Source organism: Filicampus tigris, chromosome 8, assembly GCF_054856515.1.
Source record: "Filicampus tigris isolate MCC_2025a chromosome 8, RoL_Ftig_1.0, whole genome shotgun sequence".
In the NCBI taxonomy this organism is placed as follows: domain Eukaryota; kingdom Metazoa; phylum Chordata; class Actinopteri; order Syngnathiformes; family Syngnathidae; genus Filicampus; species Filicampus tigris.
The window spans coordinates 13,487,424-13,501,208 of NC_141224.1; the positions used below are offsets into that span (position 1 = coordinate 13,487,424).

At 42.4% G+C, this 13,785-nt stretch overlaps 2 protein-coding genes across 3 annotated transcripts; both read right to left on the reverse strand.

Moving 5' to 3' along the window:
• Positions 1-102: 102 nt before the first annotated feature.
• LOC147143800 (uncharacterized) lies at positions 103-2,641 on the reverse strand. Its single transcript, XM_086039444.1, has 2 exons — positions 2,475-2,641; positions 103-1,963 (listed from the first exon to the last, which is right to left on the reverse strand). Exon 2 carries the CDS (start codon positions 1,923-1,925, stop codon positions 507-509), a length of 1,419 nt encoding a protein of 472 aa, XP_085895570.1. The 5' UTR covers positions 1,926-1,963; positions 2,475-2,641; the 3' UTR covers positions 103-506.
• A 944-nt stretch (positions 2,642-3,585) lies between these two features.
• Positions 3,586-13,516, reverse strand: LOC147143801 (uncharacterized). 2 transcript variants are annotated; one of them, XM_086039200.1, is made up of 3 exons: positions 13,234-13,516; positions 6,421-7,072; positions 3,586-6,333 (listed from the first exon to the last, which is right to left on the reverse strand). In XM_086039200.1, the coding sequence occupies exons 2-3, from the start codon at positions 7,067-7,069 to the stop codon at positions 4,199-4,201; spliced, it is 2,784 nt and encodes a 927-aa protein (XP_085895326.1). In that variant the 5' UTR covers positions 7,070-7,072; positions 13,234-13,516; the 3' UTR covers positions 3,586-4,198. The 2 variants fall into 2 exon arrangements, with proteins under 2 accessions (XP_085895326.1, XP_085895324.1); XM_086039198.1 differs by having other exon boundaries at positions 3,586-7,072; positions 13,234-13,514.
• Between the last annotated feature and the right edge of the window lie 269 nt (positions 13,517-13,785).

Consider the following 13,785-nt stretch of genomic DNA (forward strand, 5'->3'; position numbering starts at 1 on the left):
TAAATCCTGGCAAATGACTGGTTGAGATTACAGGTACTGTGGTTGACTTGGACACAAAACTAATCAACAGAGCAGTAACTACATTCAGCAAATTGAAACAAATGAAAATTTGAAAATATAGTTTAATAATACATAAAGTTCACTTAAAATGAGTCATAAAAAGTAAAATGGTCATGAAGTGAATCCTTAAAGCCTAACACACTAAACCGTATTTAGAAAATGGACAATAAAACTATAATACGGTGCCTTGTTGCCTCACCTCTCATCTTAACATATATTGGTAGACTTTGTAATTTAACACCATTGTCCAAATACACTGGTGAACTTTGGAGCATTCTGATGTTCTGTCCTGAAAGAAAAAATTATGCTGCCAGATTCATGTGCATACTTAATTCTATCAAAGTTGAACTGATAGACACATACAGGTATTTTAAAAGTACAGATGTCTGGAAAATTTGACTCCTTTGGAATGAACACAAGCAGATGATATGCGAAGTGCAAACTGGTCAAGTTTTAATGGGGACAGATGAGGTGACCTGGTAGATCATCTCAGATGTTCTTTCTTGTCCGGTTTCCACAATGTAACAATCATCTTCCATATCATCTCCTGTATCGATATTTTGAGCACTCTTTCCATTGTCGGGAGCGACTTGCTGTTTCTTGGCATCCGCTGGGAACGTGTGACTTCTCTCACCGTTCACCCGGGTCACAGTGTCCTTGGCTACCACCACATCCCGTCTGGGCTTGATCATCTTGCCGATGCGGCCGTGTTTGGCCATGAACTCGTCGGCTTTGGGACACTTGTGCCTCTGCAGCATCTGAGTGCTCTCAAATGAGACGTGGCACACCCGGCACTTTAAGTCGGCTCCCCTGGACGCCGTCTCTGCGGATTGGCTCAGGTTTGCGCTCGTCGTTGCAGGTGAGGGCGAATGCTTCCAACTGATTTTCTGGGGCGTATTCAGCATAGAATTCTGAAGCTTGAACTGCTGGGAAGGCTTGGCGCGAGCTCCCTGAGCGGCTTTGCTGTAGGTTCGCACGTTTAGATTTTTCAACTGCAGGGCCGAGGTGACTTGAAGCATCTGACTGTTTTTGTTCCCCGCGTTGGAATATTTGTGCGGGCTCTGAGTAAGGTCTATTTCTGGAATAGGACTCTTGTAATTCATTGGTCTGGCTGTAATGAGTTTGAGTTTGGCCGTGGTGCTGGGGGAGTTACACGTGTGGAAGCGGGGCACTAACTTCCTGCTAGAAAGCAGCAGCCCACATCCAATGCAGCCACATATTTTATCAGCAATGTGAATACTAGTGTGCGAAATGAGCATGTGCTTGGTGACAAAACCCTCACCACATTTACCGCAAGTGTACGGCTTCCACTGGTTCCACTTACGGATTGTTTGCACCAACACGACAGGTTGGTAAATTGTCCAAAGATCCACTGTTGGCGCGCCCACACCAGCAAACATACTCTTCATGTTTAATCCAGTTTGGCCAGAGTTAAAAGATGACGCCGGGGATGGATACGTGTTAGGCATGCAAGTCATCGGTTTCGAAGTTTTACTCGAAAAAGTTGATGCCGAGGGGGACTGCTTCGCCGACACAGGGGCACCATCCGCTTTCCAGACAACTTCACCCAACTTGAAACGTTTCAGCTGCTCCTCTTCTTCAATGTGCTTCTCAAATCGGCGCTTCTTTATTGTTTCGTGATGCAGCACCTGCTGTCCAGGTTCATGCGCAATGTTGTGGGCGAGCATGTCTTCATACACTGCAAACTCGGTTCCGCAGGTGCAGATGTGACTCGAAAGCGGGCACACATGCTCCTCCAAAAACTGCTGAGTGGAAAAGATCTGTTCACAGCTGAAGCAAATCCCTCCAGTGTTCATATCGCCATTTGAGCTGCTTTCCTGGTGTGTCTCAAGTTGCTCCATCATCAGGCTAGCGATGGAAGTATTTACTTTCAACGTGAAACCTGTTTGAAAACATTTAAAATACAAATATTTTAAGTGGACAAGGTGTATTATTACTGTTAATATATGTTGTGTGTAATTATTTTGGGAAAATAAAATTAGTTTCTGGTGTATACGACTTTAGGTATTAGCAACTGCGAGCCTCTGTATAATATGGCTGTCCTGCTTCTGATATACACAGCAATAAAAATATTACAATGAATGAAACAGGGCTATCTTTGACACTCTCTACAGAGGAGCACGATTAGCAGGTTTGATGTTTAACGTTCATCAACACCAATAGTGAGCACAAAATAGCTATTCCAACATAAGCAGACTTTATGGTGAATAAACACTATCAACAACGCGTCACAGCGGCTTCAAATATATATACAAGCAATCGTATTTCTTCGAACAAATGATCTTGGTTGTTACATTTTGTCAGTCGCGGACGTTTTGCTGGAACGTGAGCCTGCTAATGCTAACTTGCTAAGCATAGCCATAGCCGGCAAACTGATGACAACATTATCTTACCTTGGCCCTTAAAGCAACAGTAGGGTAGGATAATTCTACTTTAACCCTCCCCTCAAATAGGACAGTGCTGATGAAATGGCGTTTAAGGGGAGGAAGGCTGTAGTGTCAGCGTGCAGGCATAGAGTGAGTAGCATCCGACCACACCAGTACAAAAAAAAAAAAAAAAATACCCCGACTTCTTCTGCGAATGGCGCCCTTTGATAACTGCCCATCCGGTGTTCATGGGTTTATACTGACCCCTACTGACGGAATAGCGGTACTACGTTTAGTAACATCGTTGTTTTGTGACGTCATGTATTTTGACTGTTACAATGCAAACTAAAATATAACCAAGATTAAATATCCTTTACCAAGGCAAAATACGCGTGCTCTTTTGTCTGCAAAGATATTTCGCCTTACCAGGCGTTTTTGTATACGATGACTTCATTTGTCAGAATCGTTTTCCCCTTAAACATTATTAATGCACATGAGTTAAGTTTAGCTCAAAATTGGAAATACCATAAATCTATAGGTGCAGATAATTTGAATTCACTAGCTTTATGGTCGGAGGGTGGGTAAGGGGCTTGAGGTTAGCAATGTTTGCATATCTGAAATCTCAAATTTCCTGTACATGACAGTTCATTTAAATAATTTATCATTTTCAGTTAATACTATATATCCCTAATATTTTTTTTCTATTTTCAAGCCCAGTGTTTGCAGTATAGTTAATTGTACAATTTGTGCAGTAAGTCTAATTATTGAGTGCTTTATAATTAATTTGACATAACTATACAGTAATGAAAAAGCAAATGTGGTACAGTGACATTTAACTATGAGTACAAATTTAGAGGAATAAATATGACCAAAATAACAGTATATAGAACATACAGTATGTTTACAAAATAAAAAATGTTCACTCAATAGAATGTAACTACTAGGCTCTACACTCATTTTTTTCATGGAGAATTTTCTAAAAAGGAATTCAATTCCTTTATCACTTCCCACACACACACACACACACACACAATTTAAAAAGCTTTTTTTTGTTACCTGGTTCCTCTGTTTATCATAGGAGTTCCGTTCAGAATGCAGAAAAATAACTAATTTGTACAGAAGACGGAACGCGCCGTAATCCATCACTAAGGCAAGTTTATTTGTATATTGCTATTCATACACAAAACAAATCTATTGGAACGCAGTAGTAAAGTAATAATTACAATTAATCTCTTCAGATGTCATAACCCAGATACTCATGTATATCATTTTCTTTGCTGGTTATTACTGGTGAATACTTATAAAAAAAAAAAAAACTGTACAAATCAAATCCTAATGGATTTTCAGCTTATTCAATATCTGTTTGCAGAATGCTTGTAAAACAATTCCAATATTGTACCATACATTATAGCGCCAACTGTTTGGATGAACCCAAATAGAACAGAAACAAATACAAAAGCACGTTCATTAATTGGTATATTTAATAACACCAGAACAAGCTACAGAACAATTGTGGGATAAAATTGCAAGTGCAACTATTTACAACCTTGAAAACTGAAACACAGGACTTAACTTGACAAAACTACACCTCATTTCACAGCAGCAAACTGCTACAAAACTAAAGTCTTTTCCTCTTCGGTTACATCATATTTACACCATTAAAAGCATGTCAAATTCAAAAGTGGCATTTTGTAATACCACATCTAAGTCGCCGGTAAAAGTAAAGAGAAAAAAAGGAATGAAAAATGTTATTAAGTCAATAGTTCTGCACACATGACATTATGCACCCTCCTGCGATGGGTTTTGAGAGATTTCAGACTTGGGTATGAACACTGACAGATATCACAGCAATGGGATTCAGACTGCTTGTGAGTCAGGAGGTGCTTCTGCAAACCGTCCATAGTGCCGAACCAACGGAGACAAACTGGGCAGCGCACGGGCTTGATGGCAGGCTTGCAGGCACCGCTCCTCTGGTGAAATAGAAGACTGACCATGTTGGGGAATTCGGAGCTGCAGCGGGAGCAGCGATAAGATTTGGGTGCATTTTGCGGTCGTGCGCCTTTGCAACGGTCCCAAGATAAGTGCCTCCGAAGGGAGCACCGGGTGGCAAACGTATTCCCGCATCGTGTGCATATCACCCGCTGCTTTTTGTTGACGTTTGAGCGCTCGGGGACCGGTTCCTTCTGCGAAGGCTGATGCACGGGCGGAGGCGGCGGCGGCGGCTGCTGCTGCTTCGGTTGTTGAGGCGGCTGCTGTTGGATCCGAAGCACTAAGGGTTGTGATCGCTGCGTTTGGAGTCCCTTCAGCAGCTGGTGATGAGGATGCATGTGGATCTGCAGGTGAACCTCGTAGTCAGCCCAGGAATTAACAGTCTCTCCACACGTCGGACACGTGTAGGATTCCTGCGCGTGCTTTTGTAGATGCTCCAGGAGGAGTCTCGGAGATGTAAATCCCACCCCGCACTCGCATGTCACCCTCCTGGGTAGCACAGAGGGCAGCGACATCATGCCCCAGTTGTTGGCGTCATTATCCGAACTGCCTTTTGCGCCGGCCGGCAACTGTTGTTGCAACGGCTCCCGAGTTGCAGTCCGCTGCATCTGACACCTTCGCCTGTGAACCATCATGTTATCTTTGCGGTTGAAGTTTCTGCCGCAAACAAAGCAAGGAAACATTTGTTTTGCGATGCTATTTTGGGCACCGCCATCATAATTAGCACTATGCGACACGGACGCGTGCCCCCGGGGCCTGAACCCACACAGCCGTAAATGGCGGGCCAGAGTAGAGGGCCGACTGTATGTTTTCTGACACCTGGGACAGGGGTAACGTTTTACACCATCTCTTACAAAATAGCTCAGGTTAGCAGTCTCGGACTCGGGCTCCGTCTCATCTTCGTTGCCGGCATTCTGAGAAGAACTAAGCAGCTCCATTTCATCGTCCAAGGGCATCGTCCACTGGCCTTCATTGCTGCTCTCGTTCTGCACCGGCAAGGCATCCGAGCCCGTGTTTTCCATCGCACTTCCAGAGGTATTCTTATGCTTGTCCATCATCGAAGACTTGGACAAAAATGGTGGGAAGCTTTTGGCAAAACCGCACCAGGAAAAGTCTGACATCTCAGACTGCTCGGAAGTAGTAGAGGTCACTTCGACTTTGACCCGAGGGGCTTCGGTGGAGACGGAAACGCTGCTAATTCCACGCTCACCTTGACCATCCCTGCATGCTGAGGCTTTATGACTTGATCTTAATGCTTGCAGTCTGTCGGTGGAGGGACGCATCTCAGGCGGGGCTGCCTTTGGGCCATGACACTTGTGCTTCTTTAGGTTGTACCTGCGGGCGTAGTTGTGCTTGCACACAGGACAAAAGAAAGATTTCTTTGCATTGTTAAAGCTATGGAACGGCACAATTTTGGGGACAAGCGGCAATGTACTGGGCACCTGCGCAGGCTTTTTCACTGATGAAACGCAAACATGATTGTCAGTGAAAGGCAGCTTGCCAATGATGAGTTGTTTGCAGCGACGGCAACACTTAATTCTTTCCTTTTTGTGCAAGAAGTGATGTTCGGTTAGTCTGTCGGAGTTCGGAAAGGTCCGACGACAGCGGCCGCATTGGTATTTCCCAAGAGCGTTATTGCTAGAGTCTCTGAGTTTCTGACGAGTTTCAAGAACCACAACGGGGGAGAGCATTTTTGTCAGAGAAACGATCTTCTTCCTGCTGGAGTCGATAATTCGGCTAATGGTGGGAGCTTTTGTCTTCACGCTAGTCTTTGCGAGCAGTCGTCTTAGCTGGGCTACAGAGAGATCATTGATCGGTGGCTCTTCAGATTCTTTTACCGGCGTTATATCGACTGGGATGGCTTCTTGTTTGGGGGTGATCAAGTCCAGACTGTGGCCTGTAGATGGAGACACGGAAGTCTGCTTCATGTAAGCCGTTGCTAATATTTTCATTAATTTGTTATTTTTAGCCACTCGTTCCTCACCGTCACCGCCATGAACAGACTGTGAATCCTTTACAATCTCTGACATTGGCTCAGTACTTGCAGATGTCTGGTCAGGTTGTCCATCATTAATTTCTTGAGAGGCGCTACACTGCTCAAGACGAGATGAAGGGACAACTTTGCTCTCTTCCAGTCTTTCACTGGCGTCAGGCTCTATTTTAACAGGTGGCGACCCTGAAGTAGTGGGGCAACTCTTGACCGAATCCGTCAATGCTACCGTTGGCCTTAACTCTCCCAGCAGATGAGGAGAATCATCAGCAGACCCTGTTCCACTTGACACGGCATTACTTTCTGTCGTTTGCAGTGACTTTAACTGAGAACTGTGTGATTGCTTATGATCAAGCATTAGACAAAAGTCTTGAAACTCCTCTCCACAGTCACAAATATAAAAAGATTGTGAGGCACCGTCAGACATTGCTGGTGGATTGGAGGACTTCAGGCTTGCCGTCAAAGCGCCCTGCAGGCTCATGTCAGGCTGGGTCGAAGGAGGCGCGATGACCTTGGGGAGCATGTTGGCATGCGTCGCCTGGTGTACAAGCAAGGCGGCCAGTCCGCTGAAGGTTGCCGAACACGCCACGCAGCGATAGATTTTGGAGGATGGTGGCCCGCTGCCCTGGAGCCCAAGCATCATGGACTGTAAAGAACACACAAAGACACGTCATTGGATACTGCACCCAACTTGCACCTTCTTAGCAAACGTTTAAAGCTGCAATTATGGCAAGACTAGGGGTGGGCGATATGGGCAAAAAAAAAAAACAAACAAAAAAGATTTTTTCAAAAACCTCGATGACGATATTCTACAAAAAATATTTTAAATCTGCACTTGCTTCACAGACCAATTGTGGACAGACAGCAATTGTGAACAACATCTCTTTTAAATGTCTAAATACAGCTTCTGTAAAACAATGATATTCTAGGACAATATTTAACAATAACGAACAAAAAATTATGTATAGATTTTTGGGAATATTTATGTCATTTAAATGTCTCTGCTGTTATTCCATAATGATATGAGTAAGTACTGGTGTACCACTGCCAACTACTAGAGCAATCAGAATGGTAAATAAATGTATTTGATATGTGATTTGTGTGACAGAAGTGTCACACAGCGATAGAAAAAAGACGTCGTCATGACAACACCCATTCTCATACATTGGCCACCGTATTCAGAATAAAGTTGAATAACAAAGCTGCAATTTACAGAAAAGTGCATTTTCTCACTCATTCATCGCTGTGATATGTCGACTTGTGACTTTATTCATGTTTGGGTGTATGCTGGCGTCACACTAATAAACCGTCGTAGTTTGTGCAACATGCCTCGGGAATACAGGCCAGTTATGAATGATGCGGACTACAAGCATGTAAACTGAATGTTAACCCAACATCCAGGCTGTCACGTTTGACTTGCTCGCTAAAGTACTGAGTGTGTGTGTGTGTGTGTGTGTGTGTGCGCGTGAGTGCGTGCGTTTATATTTGTTGGTTCGACTCGGCGACTGTTTTCTGAGTGTGTGTGTTTAAGATGTTGTTTAGCGTGCTTGCGCGGTCACCAAGTTTTCCTCGCAATCCATATGGCTCGTGGTGCAACAGAATTGCTCTTCACGGTGACCATTTTGGTAATCTTATTCCCACCGGCGTCAGTTTGGTCAAACTCAAACCAGACTACGGACGACGTGGACTCGCGCCTTACTATTATTTCCCGCTGGACACCCCTCCGGACTTGAAACAGACCAGCTGCATTGCGAACAGAGTCACGTAACTGGGTCCTGCCCGCTGATTCGTCGAATGATTATCACTTCCTGCTCCTCTGCCGTCAATGCAACCTGATTTGCCGAATGAGTGTTTCAGCATTTCCTCATACTTTGCGGCCGTCGACTGACTCGTTATGATTTTCGAGGCAGTATTAATACTCGATAATGTAAAATTACACATCGTGAAAGTAAGACTGACGATGATGTCGATGACGATATATATCGCCCACCTCTAGGCAAGACTTAGAAGGAAGTCAAACCAGACGTATTTTTTCAAGAATATGTTCTATGCAAGCACACTAGTTGAAACAAGGCATTATGATAAATATTGCATTTGTGGAAAAAAAGTGAATCCACCCGTTTTTAGCCATCTCCAGGGCGGCCATTTTGTTACGTCTGTCAACTGAAAATGACATCACAACAGCTCAGGGCTGAGGTAGGGACCAATCACGGTTGACCTGTTTTCTGAAGCCGAGCCGTGATTGGTCGTTACCTGAGCCCTGAGCAGTTGTGATGTCATTTTCAGTCGATAGAAGTGTTTGGGTTGATTTCCACTTAAAAGACGATATCCTAGCAATTGTGTGAACTTAAAAGAGGAAGTCAGGTCAAACTTTTTTTTTTTTTACAATATATTCTAGATAGAACATATTATTGTGAAGAACATTGATGACAAAAGATGTTGCAAAGTGAATTCAGAGATCTGTTTCTAAACACAATACATCTGTTTGATGATAATTGCTGAAAACATGCAAGGACAGAACTTTCTACTACTAAGCTGAAGAGTTACAGCGTAGTGGTGGGTGATATGGGAAAAATATATCAAGATTTTTTAAGATAAAATCCCGATCATGATTTTATGATGATGATTTTTTTTTTTTTACATCTTTTTAGACTAACTTGCACATTTTTGACCATTTTCCTCATGCTAAACATATTTAAAATGTATATTAAACTCTAATTGAAAAAATTGACATTTTAAGCCAGCTAAGCTTTCTGAACAGGTTTTAATTTGAATAGTGCCATTTTTTATCAAAATGTGCAGTGAATGTAAACATAAAAAGTAACATAATGTAAACATATAAACACAGCCTGTAATGCGGGTCTAGTACTTTGAAGAGTCTTTTAAACCCCTAGTTTTCCACTGTTTTAATGGGAATCATGTCTTCAGCAAGGTAATAAGTCACTGCCTCAGTTACTTCTTTACACTGCTTGCTTGTTTTTCATATGGAGTGCTCTTGTTAAATGACTGTGGTACCGTGGGTTGCATTAGCTTGGAGCTAGCGGCTGCCTCTGGCTACCATGTGTCCGTTTGCTTTGGCTGTCGGCGCTGACGTCCGAACAAATTCTCTGCAAACTTTGCAAATAACTGATTTGCGCTTTCTTCTCCGAGGAAAAGCCAAACCAAATCGACACTGTGGGTGTGGAGTTTCTTTTCGGGACCAACTCTGCTTTGTGGTGACTTTCCGTTATAGCTTGCCGCTATACATACAAACAGGGAGGCGGGGAGTGCCACGTACGGTGCACTGTGCGTGCTGTGATTGGTTGGTCGGGTATGTGTCAGTGGCTTTGCGCCGCCATAGAGGTAAACTGTACAGAATGTGCCCTGTAGACGATCAAACGATCTTTCAGCTTTATGAGATCGTCAACATGTTAAACCCCTTAGCGATCTAATATCGTAATATCGCCCACCCATATTACAGCATTAAACTGTTTTTCACCATTTCAGTTTTCTTGATTTTTGGGGTGTAAAAGTAAGACGTGGTATTTGATTGACTGAGCAAGCCGTGGTTTCAGCGCATTCAGCGGACAGGCCCACAACATTTGAGGGTGAAACAACGTCTTGATTTTTCATGATTTTTGAAGCCTTATTTTAGACATGTGGTCGTTTTTATCATTGAAATGTGTCACGGTTGTTAACACTCTGCTGTGTGGTGTCAAACATTATTTTCAATTTAAAGGGACTTTAAGTAAACACCCCTGAGGACATATGGGAAAAAATAAGTCTGTAAAGTTACACAAAAACAAGTCACTGTTGTGCACCTTATGTGAAACTTTAGGAAAATCACACTGTAAGAGTTCAGTAGAGAGTGTGTTAAAGACAACCTGTGCATTTTCATTTTTCTTTGGCTTACTATTCCAAAGAAAAGGTGCAACATGTGGTGTTGTTCATACAATAACGTAAAAAGAATAGACATCAGAACTTACTGTACACAGGAGAAACAGACTCGCATTCAAAGCAGTAAGTTTTACTATGACCAAAGTTTCTCTTTACTCTCGTGACACTAGAACGTAACAAAAAATTTTACGAATCATAGATTCACTTTTCAATTACGCCTTTGTCATTAAAGACAGTGTTTTTGGTTTACAGTCTCACTTTTTAAATGAGGTTAATTTCTTTCCACTCCTTTTAAACATCCTAACATGGATCGTGTCGACCTTTATGGATCAATTGTATGCAATACAAGATTACTCTTTGTTCAAGAAAACAGGAACATGTTGGCAATGATCAAGTCAAAACCTACGGGCATGAAAAGACTGTTATGATGGTGTGAATTTTGCAGTTGTGTTGAACCAGGTTTGATTAACTACTACTGACTAAAAAGTATGTGTACAGGGTGTCGTTGGTTACAATAATCCTGATGTGCGTGGTTACATATGCCGTGCAATGAAGTAGTTTGCCTAGTGGCTCAAGACACGCTCATGTAACTCTGTACTTACCAGTTTATTATCTTATGTCCTAGTGTTTTTTTATACAACCATTCACTGTGATTATGACGTTACTTATTGTATTAGTGTTTGTTAGTCACAGACTACGACAAGTTCCACCTTGCATACAAATTACTGTTATGCTGTAGGAAGGAAACTTTAATGTAAACTGAGGACAACTTGTATTTATGGCTCAGCTTCAGAAAACAGGTCAGCCGTGATTGGTCGTTACCTGAACCCTGAGTAGTTGTGATGTCATTTTCAGATGACAGAAGTGACAACATGGCCGCCCCCACAGATGGCTAAAAACGAGTGGATTAACGCTTATTCCACAAACGCAATATTTATCAGAATGCCTTGTTTCAACTTTTTTTTAATATCAAAAGTACTAATGGTAGCGGTACTCTGTACCGGTGAGTAGTCAAATGGTAAATACTCTTCCCGGTATTGGTCTAAAAAAAGGTGGTATAAAAACATCCCTACTTTAGACCTACTTTGGTCTACCCGTGCTTGTGCGGATTGACTTCAAGTGCCCCTGCCACATGCCGACCAGTACCAATTCTCCCATAACATGGAAGATGCTCACAAGAAGCACATAGACATTATCATCGCTGAAACGTTGTAGCCTCTCACATTCATTTATAATTCTCAATTTGCACAACCTGTCGCAGAGCAGTACAAAAAACGTACATATTCTATCACTCACCGTAGTAACCAAAATTGTTTATGAGCATATTGATAGCCAATAGTGAATGAAAAAACTCAATGTTAGAATATTGACTTTATACCTTCATATCCATAGACATAAGATAAGGTATTAATATCTTAAATACCTACTCTAAATTGCCATAAGGACCTCTGGAGGATGATTTATAACGACAATGTGCATGTGGGTGCCAAAAAAATGGAATATTGTGGGAAAGTCTATTACAATAATTTGTTTCAAAAAGTGAAACCTGTATATTAGTTCACTGCACACAAAGTGAAATATTTCAAGCCTTTGTTTCAATTTTGATGATAATGGCAGAAAGACACAAAAACAAAAAATCCAGTATTTCACAAAATTAGAATACCATGACAAAGTTCAACATTACAGGCTCCCTGTGTTCTAATCTTGTCAACTAATTGAGGCAAAACACCTGCAGAAACTTGGGCTACAATACCACCTCAACTGTGCCAAAGGCTGATCACCTGTATGCCACGCAGCCTTGATGCTGTCATAAATGCAAAAGGGGGGAGTCCTAGAGGTTTAGGAATGCTTTATAACCCTTTCTGGACTGTCAGATGTCAATTGCTTTCACATCTGTTCTTAAATTTCTTTGGATCATGACATTTTGCTACAGTTCTTTTTTTTGTTTTTATATTTTGGCCAACTTAATTTTGCCACATGCTCTATTTAAGTGATTTTTTTAATTGAACAGGTCTGGAGGTAATCAGGCTTCGGTGTGCTTAGTGAAAATGCTCGCAGCTTTCCAAAAGATTTCGTTGACCACACATCATTTATGATTTAACAACGAGATAAGTACTTTTTTGATCAGTGCTAGGTAGCTTTGAATAGTTGTTTCAATTAATAAATACAATATAATCTAAAATTGCGTTTTATGTTTACTTGGGTTATCTTTGTCTTTTTGATGATCAGTGGTGGAACTGCAAAAAGCAAGTTTTCACAGCATCTATTTTATGTGAAAGGCACGCCATGTGCTGATATCATTCAATGCGCCGAACATCCCTTGATATTCATACCGTATTCAACGAATTTAATTTGCAGCCTAATTTGCGAAACAGTTTTGATGTATTTTGTGTGCCGAGAGGAGTTTTTAAACATATACAGCTCTCATTTGATTACTGAATTTACTAACGTGAGCTTGTGTTTACTTATTATAATGCATAATAACATACGCGCATGATGTGCATATCATGCTTTGGAGACTCCCTGTTAATGGCAACTTTATAAAGCACGAAACATAAAAGGCATCCAATGTGTAATGGTGTCAGGTTAATACCTTTAAAAGCAAATATGAACGAAAATACACGCCAAGCTAATGCTAAAACGGCGTGAGTATGATCCATTCCGGCCACTTTGCTAACTGACATAGCTATGCTAACATAAGAATGCTAAAGTCAACACATGGTATGGTTTGTCGAGCTTCAAAAAACACACTACCTTCATGCAAGGCTCGTACACTTGCTTGGAAGGTGCACTACTTGTGAGAGCTAAGCGATGGGAGGTGGCTGGCCACGCTCCCGGGAGAGGCCACACAAACAACGGATATTAGCGAGCAATCTTTCGCGGTCTTCTCTCCGGAGATTTTTTTTTTTTTTTTGTCTGCAAAACACTCACCCTGTCACACAAGCGCCGTGTCTGAAGCCTTGGAAGTGGGCACAAAGGGATATCTACTAATCACTGCGTGGATCCGGAGACATCTGTCCATGCAGATGCGCAAGCTCTCGGACATGCGCTCCAACCTCGAACAAATGAGAGGCTGTGCCAACTTAGAGGAGGAAGAGGAGGAGAAAAACCAGAAGGAAGCGCGACGTCCAGCTGCGGGGTAGAACCAGACCGGCGCATGCGCCGTAGACACGCCTGCAGTGAAAACGCCTCGGCCCCTGGAAATCTTGGTCACGTGGTTCCCCAGGCAGCCTTGAGACCGGCAAATACTGCACTGTGCCGAACCCATGAAGACAGTCACGAGAGTGCAAGATTAGTACACGAACACGGATGGCATGAGTGTGCCAAAAGCCATTTATTTTCATTATACACAGTTGGGGGGGCAGCACTGAGGATCAGTGGGTAGCACATCCAGCCCACAGTTCTGAGGTTTTTGTTTTAAATCTCAATTTAAGTTTGTCCCTGTGCGGAGTTTGCATTTTTTTGCCCTGAGCTTGTGTAGGC